Raw genomic sequence first — 14,024 nt, 5'->3', positions numbered from 1 at the left:
ATGGTACTTGTTCAAATGTATGTGTGTATACACCATCTGAAAGTGAAGTTCCATGTCTTTCATAAAATAATGACAGAAGGGCAAAACATCCCATCGATTAAACGTGCCCCGCCTTTTTCGTTTGAATGTCCTGCCCAGTCGACTGAGCTGCTAAGATCCCCAAAGTTGTAAATATGTTATATGGCTTTGTTTCTAGACAGCTATTCTGGGGATCAACAACAGGTGTATGGCAATCAAACTATGATGGGACAAACAGGAAACATCTCCTGTCAACATCTGTTCTCGTCAGTGGACTTACAGTTGATGGTATGTAAGCTACACTTATAGAAATGTCTACATTGTTGGTCGAGCAAAATAGTTGATAGTCTTCATGCATAGTAACGTGTACCTTCACCAAAGGTTTTGTTATCTGTTCAATTAAATCCATCCATTGAACGTTTTTCTTAAAATTTGTATTAATTGATAATTATTTTATTCATTTTTGTCATTAATTAAAAAACCCTAATAGACAAAATGAACAAAAGCTAAACTAAAACATAACCAATGAATGCACTAAAATCGGAGAGGAAACTGGTATCATTATTTCGATAACTAAAACTTGTTTCCTTATATCGATCACTAAAACCTGTTTAATTATATCGATCACTAAAACCTGTATTAATATTTCGATCACTATGCCTGTATGATTTATCCGTTTATTTAATCCTTTAAAATTGCATCGATCACTAAAACCCGTGTAATTATTTCGATCACTAAAACCCGTGTAATTATTTCGATCACTAAAACCCGTGTAATTATTTCGATCACTAAAACCCGTGTAATTATTTCGATCACTAAAACCCGTGTAATTATTTCGATCACTAAAACCCGTGTAATTATTTCGATCACTAAAACCCGTGTAATTATTTCGATCACTAAAACCCGTGTAATTATTTCGATCACTAAAACCCGTGTAATTATTTCGATCACTAAAACCCGTGTAATTATTTCGATCGGTATGGCTGCATAATTTTTGTTTAAATTTTTATCAATCATTAAAAACCGTATATATTACAGTAAAACCCCGTTTTAATGCCACCCGTTAAACCGCCAAATCCGCATACCGCCTTAAATTTACTCAGAAAGGATTTCCCCCAACGTTCATGTTCACGTTGTAAAGCCAAACGCACATACCGCCATCTGCCATCATATTTCCAAAACAAATGGATAAAATCACACTATTTTGACCTCGCGAAATACCGACAATTTGTGTCGAGTACAGTTATATCCCGATGGCAATTTAAAATCATATCAATCATTAAAACCTGTATATATTATATGTATATGAAAGCAGAGAGACATTTTGTCGAATAAATGGAGAGGAAATCGATAGCAAAGACGTTTACATATATTAAAGGAAAAAATGTGTATACTTCTGTCAATTACAGACATTTGAATTGCAATTTACAGCGAGTTTTATTGTTTTTATTTATTTTGCAGAGAGGAACGTTTATGGCATAAAGAATGAAAAGATCTTCAAGATTGACCGATCCCTGTCATTAACCTATACCGAGATCTTTGACACTGGGGACTCCACCAGGGCTAAAAGTCTGGTCTTGATTGGGAATAGTCTGTACTTCAGTAGTGCAGTGTGTATATATAACCCGACCAACAGGTGCAACAGGTAGGTGTGTCATACAATTATCACTACAATATTTAATGATAAGTACAGTGTAACGCGGGACAAGCCTCTGTAGAGATAATTAGAAATTAACAAAACAAACTATACAGTTACACAAAAACACACAATAGGTGAACTTAACTTGCCAGCTGTTGATGACCTCTGGCTGACCTTGAGGGGTGGGGGGTCCTGTGTCCCGTTTGCCACTTGCACCCACTGCAATGTCCAGATGTGGTCGTACTCCGCCCCTGGATAGCTTAAACAATACACAAAATAACCATCACAACCTTGCATACTTCGCCATTCAAGCCATACATTTCACTCAACAAATATTAAGATGTTATATAATGACACTATTATATTAGTCAATCTTAACAACTGAGATACTATGATATTTAGTAAAACAGTTAAGTAAGTGAAATATTATAGCCGGACCGTACTTTCATAAATGGCTCAAACACGATAACATATTGATAATAATTTTGATATTTCATCCTTAAATGTCCGTTGACATTTCTCGTCATTCACAATGTAATTAATTATAAGTTAATAGTCAGAGATATATATTTTGCACATTGCTATATTTATACAAGTATGACACAATATTTAAACAAATGAAAATCATCCGATCAGAAAGATTGTTCTATATCAAATGATTAATCAAAAAGCAAATTGTTTTGATTTATTTTAATATTTCTTCATTCGCGTTTATATTTGTGTTTTTTTTTCATGCATGCAGCTCTATTGCAACCGTGAAAACAGATGGTTCTGACTTCAAACTGTTTGGTCCAATCGTGTTAACAAATCGCGGATATCAACATGCACTTGTATACGTATCAAGATCTAACAGCGAAACAACACTAGCAGCAACAGCGATCCCGATAGTGCCCGTGTCAACAACAACAGGTATGAAGCTTCCACGTATTACAATTATTATAATATGTAATTTCAGTTGATACAGGGTAATTTTCCACACATGATACATATACTGTACAAAATCATGCATTATATTCCGAAAAGGAAAGTAGTAGAAATAAAACACAGAACCGACACATTTTTTGTATAGTTAGGTTTTTAAACAAGTTTTAAACTTGATGTTTGCTCCTTTTCCCCGCGGAACCACTTTTGAAGCTATTTATTCAAACAAACTTAAGACAAGGTGGTGTTCAACCCGTATCAAGTCGACAACCGGAACGCAGAACCCTTTATACTGGTCTTATCGATGAGATGGAACTCAGAGAATTTTTAAATATGTTGGTCGTGTTGTTGGGATTTGCATTAAGGAGGAAACTGTGATCGACCAACATCGAGAGCGGTTCATTAAGGATCCCCGTACAACTGCCACAAACTGTTACTTAGTATCTGAAACTTTGTTTTTTCAACATGTATTTGATAAATCATTTCTGAAAAGAAAACCATACCTTGTGGGACATTTATGAGATAATATATACAGGATCTAAGTAATAATTAAGTTCTGAGTGTAAAAAGGACACATTGGGTCTAGAGCCGGGTTCGAAACCTGAACTTTACACTGCTCAAGTATTGCTTTAACCGAGTAATTTACCTTGTCGATGGAAGTGTTCTGACCTGATTGCTCTACAGTTCTATCAAAACGGAAGTTAAGGGGAGGTAAGTACATATATGAAAACCACAGTGCAGTTGGACAGGGATCCTTAAATGGAAGTAGTATTCAGTTCGCCTCAGTGTTTATGTTAAACGTCGTTGATATGCCTCAATATTCGTAATTGATAACAACAAGGGAATTTATAGTCAGACAGAACTCATTTTTAAGGAATATTATAATTTTCAATATATTTACAGAACCCCCTTGTTATGAACAAACTATCGAAGAAAGCGGCAGAGATGATATTGAAGGGGATTCTTTCTTCCTGTCTGGAGCTGCTGAACGATCATTATATAAGCTCAACGAAAATGGAATATACTCTACTATACCTATGTCACATATCGTCACTGCCCAGGCATATGATCACGCTTCTAACAGAATATTCTACGGTGTCGCTTTCCAGCTGTATGTTTACAGTATGCGCATAGACGGAAGTGACGTCAGGAAAGAGGCCACAACAGGTATGTTTTGAAATTGTTCTTTCTATTTGATACAATGGAGGACACAATATTACTGTTATTTTACACCTTTTGCAACTTTATCACCACCACAACTGTATACACTTTGTTCCAATAATGTGTTACGATTGTTAACATAGCCACACAAGGAAAAACCTGAAACACAAAGTCGGTTGGAGAAGCAAAGAAAACGACATACTTTTTACAATTTGACAAGAGACAACACTCACGTGGCGCAGGAAAAGCTTTACTATTCTAACTGGTTTAACATGCGTTTTGTAAGGATATTCTTTTGATTTTGTGTCTCTAATTTCTAGTTCTACTTGTGTCATAGTATGTTGACATTATAGGATAATTGCGTGTTTTGTTGGTGTTTGTTTTTGCTGTAAGTATTTACATCCATCCATTTGTTCCAACCATTTTAAGTCAGCATGCCTATTAGGAAATACATTTTTATTGATAGACCTCTACGTCCAAGCTCTGGCTGTGGACAGTTTCAAGCAGAGCATGTTTGTGTACTCCACCAGTAAAGGTAACATTTATAGGGTTAGACTGGGGCAGGACTGGACCATGGATCAGAGTAACGCCATCCACAGTGGAGAAGCAGAAGTGTTTCACATGGCCGTTGATCCGCACATCAGGTAATAATAATAGTATTATTTTTTCATGTTGAAGGCAGACATTACACGTAAATCAAATTTTTGCAAATAGGTCACAAATATACAAATCTTGGGTACTTATACCTGAAGTCCTGGGCACGTTCTAATTGGCTCGTTAAAATTATTTATATCATAGGTATCATCTTATTCATAAATCGATGTATCATTAATAGAGTATGTGTCGCAAGGAATTATCTCCACATTGCTAAGGTCAAGGCTCTCATGCCATAAAAGGTCAAATTGATGCTATGATTTTTCAGTAGACTGTAGGTATTCCTTTGTGATAAAACTGATGACAACAACATGTCCTAAAAGTCCATGCATTTCTGGAAAAAGTTCAATAAAATCCTAATAATGCTATGTCGTCTGCGCTTACATTTATTTCGCAGTAACCATCCATATTAGCTGAATATCATGTAAATTTGAAACGTAACATCGTCTTTTATATTGCCATTATTAAATTTCCAGAGAATATCGCTATCTGACAAATTACATTGCTAGATCAAGCAACATGTACACCATGCTTCAATTATTATCATACCCTTTTATCGATATAAATCTTAGATTGTTATTCTCTAAGTCGCGTGAGCGAATTAAACGCCATTGGTAATAACACCTTTAATAAGTAGGGCTATCAAATGCTTCCGGATGCTTACAGATACAAGTAGCAGCATGTGGAAAGTCTTTCTTGCTGAAAGTGTTAACCTTGGTGAACGATTATAGTTGAACTTGTCTAATACATTTGTTTGTTTCAGCAAATTGATATGGGGGTCGTATAATGGCGTTTTCCAATCGAACTACGACGGCACTGATAAGGAGCGGATATTCACTCACTCTGGGTATATTGATGGTGTCACATTTGACGGTGGGTAATTTTCTTATTCCTTAAACAAATCGAATATCATTTAGCGGAAATGTCTCCACGCCCTGAACCAACAGGCAGGCACGCCCTTTTCTGTTTGTCTAACTCGACCATCTAGATTTCATGGCAAATTTGTACTGATTTCAATTTTAACAAAATTGTCTTTGAAACTGAATGAATGCACTGTATCTAGCAACAATCAGCAAATGTTACCCATTGGGTAGTAATATCTCATTCAGTTGGTTACTACAAATGATCTGTCTGCCTTGCACACTTTCTCGCATGGGCACACTGCACTTACAGAGGTATCAGGCATCAACACTGTTGTGCATTCTCCTTACAATACTCCCACACGTATTCCGACATCATCAGTATCGTACGAGATTCTACATTATTCCTCCGAATTTAGTGTCCGTAAACTGTCGCTCGGTGAAGCATAAGTCATTGTCCATCGGGCATTTTGTAACATCTAAGCACATTGACATTCTTTCATTAACAGAAACATGGTTTGGTTCAGATATCGATGACCAGGTGCTCCCCGTTCTCTGTGCTACTAGATTCCAGGGGTCTGATTCAGCATTTGACAGAAGCTACACACACCATGGTCACGCACTGGATGTTGTCATAACAAGGGAAGATAACTCGGTCATGCATGGATCAATTTTAGCGATTGATCCATGTCTAAGTGATGTTAAGTGGAACCAATATGGTGATCACCTTGCTGTCCAAACAACATTTAATTGTAGTAAGCCAGATCGTGCAAGAAAAGAGTTGAGCTTCCGGAAATTCCGCGAAATTTCAATACCAGATTTCAACAATGACATTCAGTCTTCTTCTGCCCTTCAATCTACCGAAGGTGATGATCTTGTTGAAGCATACACATCTAGAATAGAAGCCCTTATATAGAAACTAGCACCTCTACAGACTAAGGGGAAAGCTGTATGACCGAATGTCCCGTGGTATAATGAAAATCTCCGCAGAAAAGCAGAGAGACAGTAGCGAAGGACCAAATTAACCGTTTAACGACAGATTTATAAGGAACAATTTCGGCTAGTTGGTTCACTTCTCACTCAGTCAATGAAGGCTTATTAATCGGAAATAATCGAAGAATGTGGTAAGGATCATAGACAGCTTTTTAGACTCACCAAAAACCTAATGGGTCAGAGAGGTGAAATCATCCTGCCAAGCTGTACTTCTGAAAAAAGACTTGTCAAACAAGTTCAGTGATTACTTTCTAAAAGTAGCTTAAACATATATAAATATTGGCGAAGTGAACTCTGCTGCTGATAATGATATCTCTGTCTTGACTGCTGACATTCAATTTGATGGGGAACCATTAACAAAGCTCTCACGAACAACTCAGGACGAGGTGCGCAATATCATCATGACCTCGGAATCGAAGTTTTGTTAGCTTGATCCACTTCCTACATACCTATTACAGCAATGTCTTGAAGTACTGCTTCCTTTGATAACATCAATCATGAACAAATCATTGTCTGAGTCAAAGGTTCATTGTATTTCAAGAAGGCACATGTTAGACCGTTGTTGAAGAAGCCTGGAATGAAAAAGGAGGAGTTGAAGAACTACTGCCCATTATCAAGTCTGCCTTTCCTGTCTAAGATCTTAGAGAAAATTGTGTCCTGGCGTTTAGAGGTTCATCTCTATGCAAACAGTCTCCATGACAACCCGCAATCAGCCTACCGCATGGGACACTCTTCTGAGACTGTCCGCCTACGTTTACATAATGGCAAAGTTTCTGCATTGAATAAAATGTGCAGAGCGGTGCTTGTCATGCTGGATTTGTCAGCTGCATTTTACGTCATTGACAATGGCATACTTTATTAACGTCTGGAGTCCGCATTAAGCTGGATAGTCTTATCTGAGTGAACGGCGACAGTGTTATGTCATCGGATCTACCATTTCACATTACAAAGTACTAGATTTCGGAGTTCCTCAAGGGTCGGTGTTAGGACCACGAATATATTGCCTGTATTCCAAACCAATCGGAGAGATTTGTCGTTGAGATAGCCTTCGCTATCATTGTTATGCTGATGGCACACAAATGTACATGGTCATCAAACCACAGGACAGTTGGGATACAATATCAAAACATCTGGAAGCTTGTCTGACAGACATCAGTATCTGGATGAAAGCAAACACGCTAAAGCTTAATCAGGAAAAGACTAATCGTCTTTCCCCAAAGTGTCAACAAACAATGGCTTTCCAGATCAAGATTGGTGCCAGAACTATTGAGACTGTCCCAGCTGTTAAAAACCTAGGGGTATACTGTGATAGTTCAATGAGCATGAAGAAAACAAGTGAACGCTATTGCCAAATCCTGTTACTACTAGATCAGGAACTTCAGCTGTATCCGGCAGTTTATGACTGCAGATGCATGCAAGAATTTGGTGCATTCACTTGTTACCTCTCGGTTGGATTAAGGTTATGCCCTGCTCTGTGGTATATCTAACAAACTCACTAGTCCAAGACACTGAAGCACGTCTGATTACTCGAACCCGAAAGAGAGAGAGAGAGAGAGAGAGAGAGAGAGAGAGAGAGAGAGAGAGAGAGAGAGAGAGAGAGAGCACATCACACCTGTGCTATATTAAATGCGCTGGTTACCTGTATGATACCAACGTTTTGGTGTACACATACAAGGCACTGAATGGAACAGTTCCCAAGTACCTACAGGAGCTTGTTACACTCACGCTCACTACGGTTGGAGACATAATCATTGTTGTGTGTCCCAAAATCTCGTACCATGACCTATAGAAACCGATGCTTGGGGAAGGTTTCGGCCACTTTGTGGAATAGCTTACCATATGCTATTAATAATAAGATACTTATCTACTTGCTTAATGTATATTGTGATTGTAAGCCATTTTTATATAACAATTATATCGAATACTATTATCCATATGTTGTAAAGCGCTTAAGAGTAATTTTACAAATTATATAGGGCGCTACATCAATGTTGTATATCATTATTAATAGGATAAAGAATTCTCCTTACGTTATATCTTGTTATATAATTACAGTATTCTATTAACAATATAAAAATCTATTTAGCCGGTATATGTTCTGATATTCTGTAAATTATTACAATATGAGGATGAAGATACAACTGTGGACGTACGTGGACCTCAATGATAGCCTTATATGATTGAACAATGTAGATATGCTTTCACGATATCTGTACTCATTGGTAGCATGCATATGTTTCTAAAACTTAATATAAAACAATACAAATTGTTTGGTTGATAATTTAAGTCTCTGATGTAATCTGTCTGACAGAATCGTCGATCTACGTGCTGAGTGAGGATACTGTATGGAAGGTTGACAGGTCAACACTCCTGTTCTACGTAATCTATCAACAACATAACAGTCAGAGCGGCTTTGATTTATCGGGCTTGGTTGCGACTGGAGGACATGTTTACTTCGGGAAGTACCACTGCACTTACAACCCTTCTGCAGATTGCATAATGTAGGAGCCTTTTTATTGAATCACTTAAGGAAACAAATACACGTTTCACTTAAGGAATGATTTTTATTTTTTCAACATTTATGAGGTCATAAATGTTGAAAAAATAAATATCATTCCTTATATTTACATTGACGAATCCTTTCAGTGGATCGATATAACAACGAATAAAGCAAATAAACAGGGTTTGTTCCTGCTTATACACGGGTGCAACGCAGTGGCGAGAACAGTGTTTTTACGCGGGGAAATGTGACACTATCGTGAGAGATCTTAGCAACCGTCAACAACAATAACACAACAAAATGTAGTTCCATATTCAATGTTTATTTGTAGCACAGGACACGTGAATACGTGGATATTTCACAAAGCACAGTTCAATAATATTTTAAGTTGTAAGAATTAAGCATCTAGGTCGGTCGTTCCGAGTGAGTAGTTTTTGTAGTGTATTACTACGCAGTGTGATCAGGTTACTATCAGTTCCCACGTGCTGAGATTCTATGAACACCTGTGTTATGCATTTATGAATGTAATTTTTGTCAATGGGTCTAAGCATACAGAATGTAAATATTATGTAATGGTGGTATATACAGCCGCATTGGTTTTCGGTGATTGAATGATTTAGTTTTGATGAATGACATATGGAATAAATGATTAACTGGGCATTTACTGGACAGAATTAGTTGAATATGAATAATTAAATAATTAAAGAAACAACTTCTAAGAATGATTTACATTAGACATGAATGATTGAAATTACCTATTGAGGAGTGAGTGACATGGTACAAGAATGAAACCATTATCTATTCCGGAAGTAAATGGCATGGGGCATGAATGATGAAATGGATATGATTGAATCAATTACACTTGCACGAGTGATGAGGAGTTTGTTATAATTAACATTACTTTTCATGAAGCGGAATCGCACGAGTACGAAATGGTGGAACAATGTACGAAGACGTTGGCCCAATTCTCCGTACGACGTTCATACAAACGCCCAAATTGGTTCACAAAAGTGGTGGTGAGTACTGTAATCAGAGTTTATAGAAATATGTCTCACTTCCGGCCGTGTAGGCATAAGGAAAATAAAAGGATGTGTTTATCTACCCGGAAAGTGATTCCAACGCAAGCATAGCGAAAATTGACCGGATGAACCTTTTATCGTTTACATAGTGCTTTTATCAGAAAAAAGGAAAGGGGCTGGAATATGTCTTCTATAGAGTAAATAATACTTAAATAACGATAAATAAAATCGACGGGTTTTCTGTTTATTTTCACGGGTGTATAATATAAGTATACAGAAAAGGAGACACGTGTTATTTTAACAAGTCTATTAATACTTAAATGTAAATCAAATAAAGTGTTATACTTGGTATGAAGTTACACGGGGATGGAGAAAAGAACCACAGTGCTGTCTGTTACAAACGCGAGTAACAGAACGTATACCACAATTACATGATTGATTTGAAATTGGAATCATAGGTTTCAATTTAATAAAAAAGGAATAGAATGGCTATCGAAATCAATTAAAATTAAAAGAAAGAAAAAATGTTAATTTCATACAGTCTTATTGATGTAACTTTCATTTACTAGCTAAACAGCTGAGAAGGTGCAGGGATGAAGTCGTTGATGACACTTATCTCGGCAGTGAACTTAACCACAGAGGGGAGATAAACGGTATGTAAAACTATTGCCATTTCAGACATTCATTCGAGAATAAAATATTTTCATCCCCACTGCAACAAATAAAATCAAAACTGAATACAAAAACCTTCATTTAAAATTGAAAGTGTGTCGTCATTTATATTGTGATCTTCAAAACAAGGTTAAATTTAAAGTGAAAATCAGGTAACCTTATAACGATATCTACAGTGTCGTTATTTTTATCACACGGTTGCTGCCTCTGCCTCTTCGGATTGTTAACAATTCCAGATGTTGGCAGTAATCTTATAGGTTGTACTTATTCCTACACTGTTACTAGGTCTGATTGTTGTGGTCATTAGCGGTACCAGTTTAAATTAAATGAATGCAAAATATAGATAACATTAAACAACGCATAGAACGAAACTAAATGCCTATCAGGGGACAACTTTAAAGACAGAAATGAATAACAAAGGAATACCGAAGTGTCAAAAAACTAACATCCGAACTTAATATCGTAAACTATGGCAAATAGGAACAAAGGAAGGTTTACATCATTTGAAATCTACAAGGAGAATAACTGGTCAATTGAACTATCTTTATGTATCTTTATATACATCTTGTAACACGTACTGACTTTCAAATGATTGTAAATTCTGTGCATATCCGTGTTTTTGTGTATGTGTTGAATTTTACAGATATAAAATGAATCGCTAGATACTTTGTAGAGTAAATGAGTTTCCTATAGAAAAAAACCCCGTATACTACATTTATATTAATTTTGTATATTCTCGTACCACTGATAAGTCCCTTACATATGAAATGGCCGTACGGTGTCATGGCTACCTAGACATACTACATTTATATCAATTTTGTATATTCTCGTACCACTGATAAGTCCCTTACAGATGAAATGGCCGTACGGTGTCATAAACCGTGTTCAGTTTGTTTGAATGTCTACATAGACATACTACATTTTGAAATGGGTGTTTCCTTGATTTCTAGTGATAATCCCACTGCTGAAAATACAAATATTAATGCCACTCACTGTATATATATAAACGGTATTTTACGTGAACTATTATTATATGATAAATACATTCCATACCTTCATGTACAGTAATGTGGACTCGATGGTAAACTAAATATATGATCTATTTCAGATACGGTGGTAGTAGTGTTAGTTGTCTGTCCACTGGTGATAGTGGCGGCGGCGGCCCTCTTCTTTCTTTGGTCGAAAGTGTAAGTGTGGCAGAGAAGCAGTCAAAACATCTATCTTAAATGTTCAAATGTGATCTAAACGTAGAGATTAAGGAGATTACATTTTTTTATTTATTTAAATCGAATTAAAATAACCATTCAATGTTTGTTTTAAATAATGATCGTGATCACCGATAAGATAATGTGTATTCGAATAGGTAGCGATGAATCTGTTTAATAGGGAATGTGAATAGTTGTAAATTTAATGTTCTTTTCGATAGATTTTAACTAGTGTATACACATATCTTTATGTTGCATCAGTCTATTTCTTCTGTTAACAGCTGCTTTACCTATTTCAGATTTACTGAAGGAAGGCGTAGTTTGGCAGAGGGCTATATAACAGGTTTGGAATCGCCACATAACATAGGTGACGCTGTTGGAACAAATAGTCAATTGTCAAACAATGCCATCTACACGGTCCCGAACGTCAACAGCGAAAAGGCGGCAATAGAAAAACATTACCGTGAAATGGAGGCGATAGAAAATCAGTACCATGAAATACATGTGTACGATCAGATCAAGTGAATATGGGAGTCTCCCGATGACAATGACACCTTTGAAAGATGCTTTGAACAAAATCGCCCTTGTGTGTCATGTTTCACTAAATCGGTTGCGACGGGCACGAAATTCAACCGCTACGAAGCTTTAGTTACACTTGTTCGTAATTGTTGCCTTTTTGTGGAATTTTGATTGTTACTGAAATATATCCTATTATCTAAATACCATCATAATATGAATAAAATACGAATTTATACGAACTGTCTGGTACTAAATAAATGTTAATCCATAAAAACTAGGAGAATAAGGTGTTCAGGAAGGATAAGCGTCTTCTCCAATTAAAGTTACGCCCCCATAGCGAGAACTTCGACTGTGACAACTAAAAAACAAGTAACAACTAAAAGATGCACAGATGAGCACGATAAAAAACATCGACTTATAACACAAAAACAAACCACAGTTTCTAACCATGGTAAAGGACTATGCAAATACAAAGGGTATGTAAATGATTGAAACGCCGTAAATATATAATTAGCAGTAAATCAAATTGATACGTAAACATCTGAAATGATATCATGCTAATTTTGTTAACATCATATAAAGTTATATTTTTCTAATGACAGGTTATTTTCTTACTGTTTTGTATTACTATTTTTTCATATTATTCCCGACAAGAGATTGGGCAGGAGTGCATCACGTGTCCACCGATAAAAACCGATATTGACTTAGAGCGCTTGATTTTTGTTAAAGGACTGGATTTTCTAAAAATATAATTATGACGTGTCACCAAACAACTCACCGGTTTCGCTTCCGAAGCATTTTTGGTATGTTATTTTTTAGATTGCTGAAATCACTGTTTTGAAAATAATAAAATAATTGTAGCCTTTAACTTCGGTCGATACCTGGATTTATCGATCCCGAGAAAAGATATCGACCTCAGCCAAAGGCTATAATTGAATATTATCAATTATCTATCTTTGTCTTTTCCTGATCCCTACACCTTCGAAGATCTAATGCATTTAATGTTTTCATCTTTATTGATAATATTTGTTGTAACTTTAGTAGTAAACCCTTTACGCGATAGATAATGTTTTTTAACTTAAATCGACTGGGGTTGTCAATTCACAATTTGATAAATCCGTTATATAGGTTTCTGGTAATAACATATTTTTCCCTTGATAAAAGTATTTTCTTTTTCTATTACTACTAATTAAGACGTTTTACGCACAGGGGTTTTGCAATTGGATTTGATTATTTGTTAAAGCTTAATGTTCATGGGTTTAAATTGATATTCTTGATTTGGATTTTATAAAGGACACATTATTCAAAGTATTATCAAAATAGACTCCCCTTTTAAATTTCCTTCGTGGTTGATACATTTCACCATCTGGCAAACTTTCAAAGTTATACTTGCACTTTTTTCTCAATACCAATCAAACAGTGCTTCAACCATCATTAACATTTACAATGAATAACGATTTTTCGTCTGAAAAATATATACACGTGGGATCGACTACCGGTATCGTAAACATTTTGTCTATTGCTTTTATTTCTTATGTATATATATTATGAAAATATAGATTGCTTGCGTCATATTATACCTGTTGAAGATATCTTTGGGATGTCTCAATTTTCTTATTAAGAAATGAGTTGATCGAGGAATTATGTATTACATATTTGATTCTTAATAAATATTACAAGTTTAACAACTTGGTTGTATTTTATTTTAAATTGAGTCATATTATATTTTTAAGTTCAGCATTGATCACAAAAAACTAACAGGCTCAATTTGAAGGTCTTGCGTAATTATTTAAGCCTGCCGTTTCTTGTTCATCTATATTTACTTGGCCGTTATGTCTTCATAACAGATCAACAGGTAGGGCT

General features: G+C 35.9%; 1 protein-coding gene across 1 annotated transcript; it reads left to right on the top strand.

The window, feature by feature from the left end:
- The first annotated feature begins 200 nt into the window (after positions 1-200).
- LOC110458676 lies at positions 201-13,846 on the top strand. Its single transcript, XM_021510517.1, has 11 exons — positions 201-306; positions 1,480-1,663; positions 2,400-2,566; positions 3,482-3,745; positions 4,206-4,383; positions 5,157-5,266; positions 8,558-8,747; positions 9,659-9,762; positions 10,335-10,418; positions 11,546-11,624; positions 11,942-13,846. The coding sequence occupies exons 4-11, from the start codon at positions 3,616-3,618 to the stop codon at positions 12,165-12,167; spliced, it is 1,101 nt and encodes a 366-aa protein (XP_021366192.1). The 5' UTR covers positions 201-306; positions 1,480-1,663; positions 2,400-2,566; positions 3,482-3,615; the 3' UTR covers positions 12,168-13,846.
- Positions 13,847-14,024: the final 178 nt, after the last annotated feature.

Source organism: Mizuhopecten yessoensis, unplaced genomic scaffold, assembly GCF_002113885.1.
Source record: "Mizuhopecten yessoensis strain PY_sf001 unplaced genomic scaffold, ASM211388v2 scaffold9685, whole genome shotgun sequence".
Taxonomy (NCBI): domain Eukaryota; kingdom Metazoa; phylum Mollusca; class Bivalvia; order Pectinida; family Pectinidae; genus Mizuhopecten; species Mizuhopecten yessoensis.
This window is presented reverse-complemented; position numbering and strand designations above follow the sequence as displayed.

Excerpts from the sequence above, each read along its gene's own strand:
- LOC110458676 (XM_021510517.1), top strand. The coding sequence starts at position 3,616 with ATGTCACATATCGTCACTGCCCAGGCATATGATCACGCTTCTAACAGA. Across the intron at positions 4,384-5,156 it reads GCCGTTGATCCGCACATCAG|CAAATTGATATGGGGGTCGT; the intron begins GTAATAATAATA and ends TGTTTGTTTCAG. Across the intron at positions 5,267-8,557 it reads TGATGGTGTCACATTTGACG|AATCGTCGATCTACGTGCTG; the intron begins GTGGGTAATTTT and ends TCTGTCTGACAG.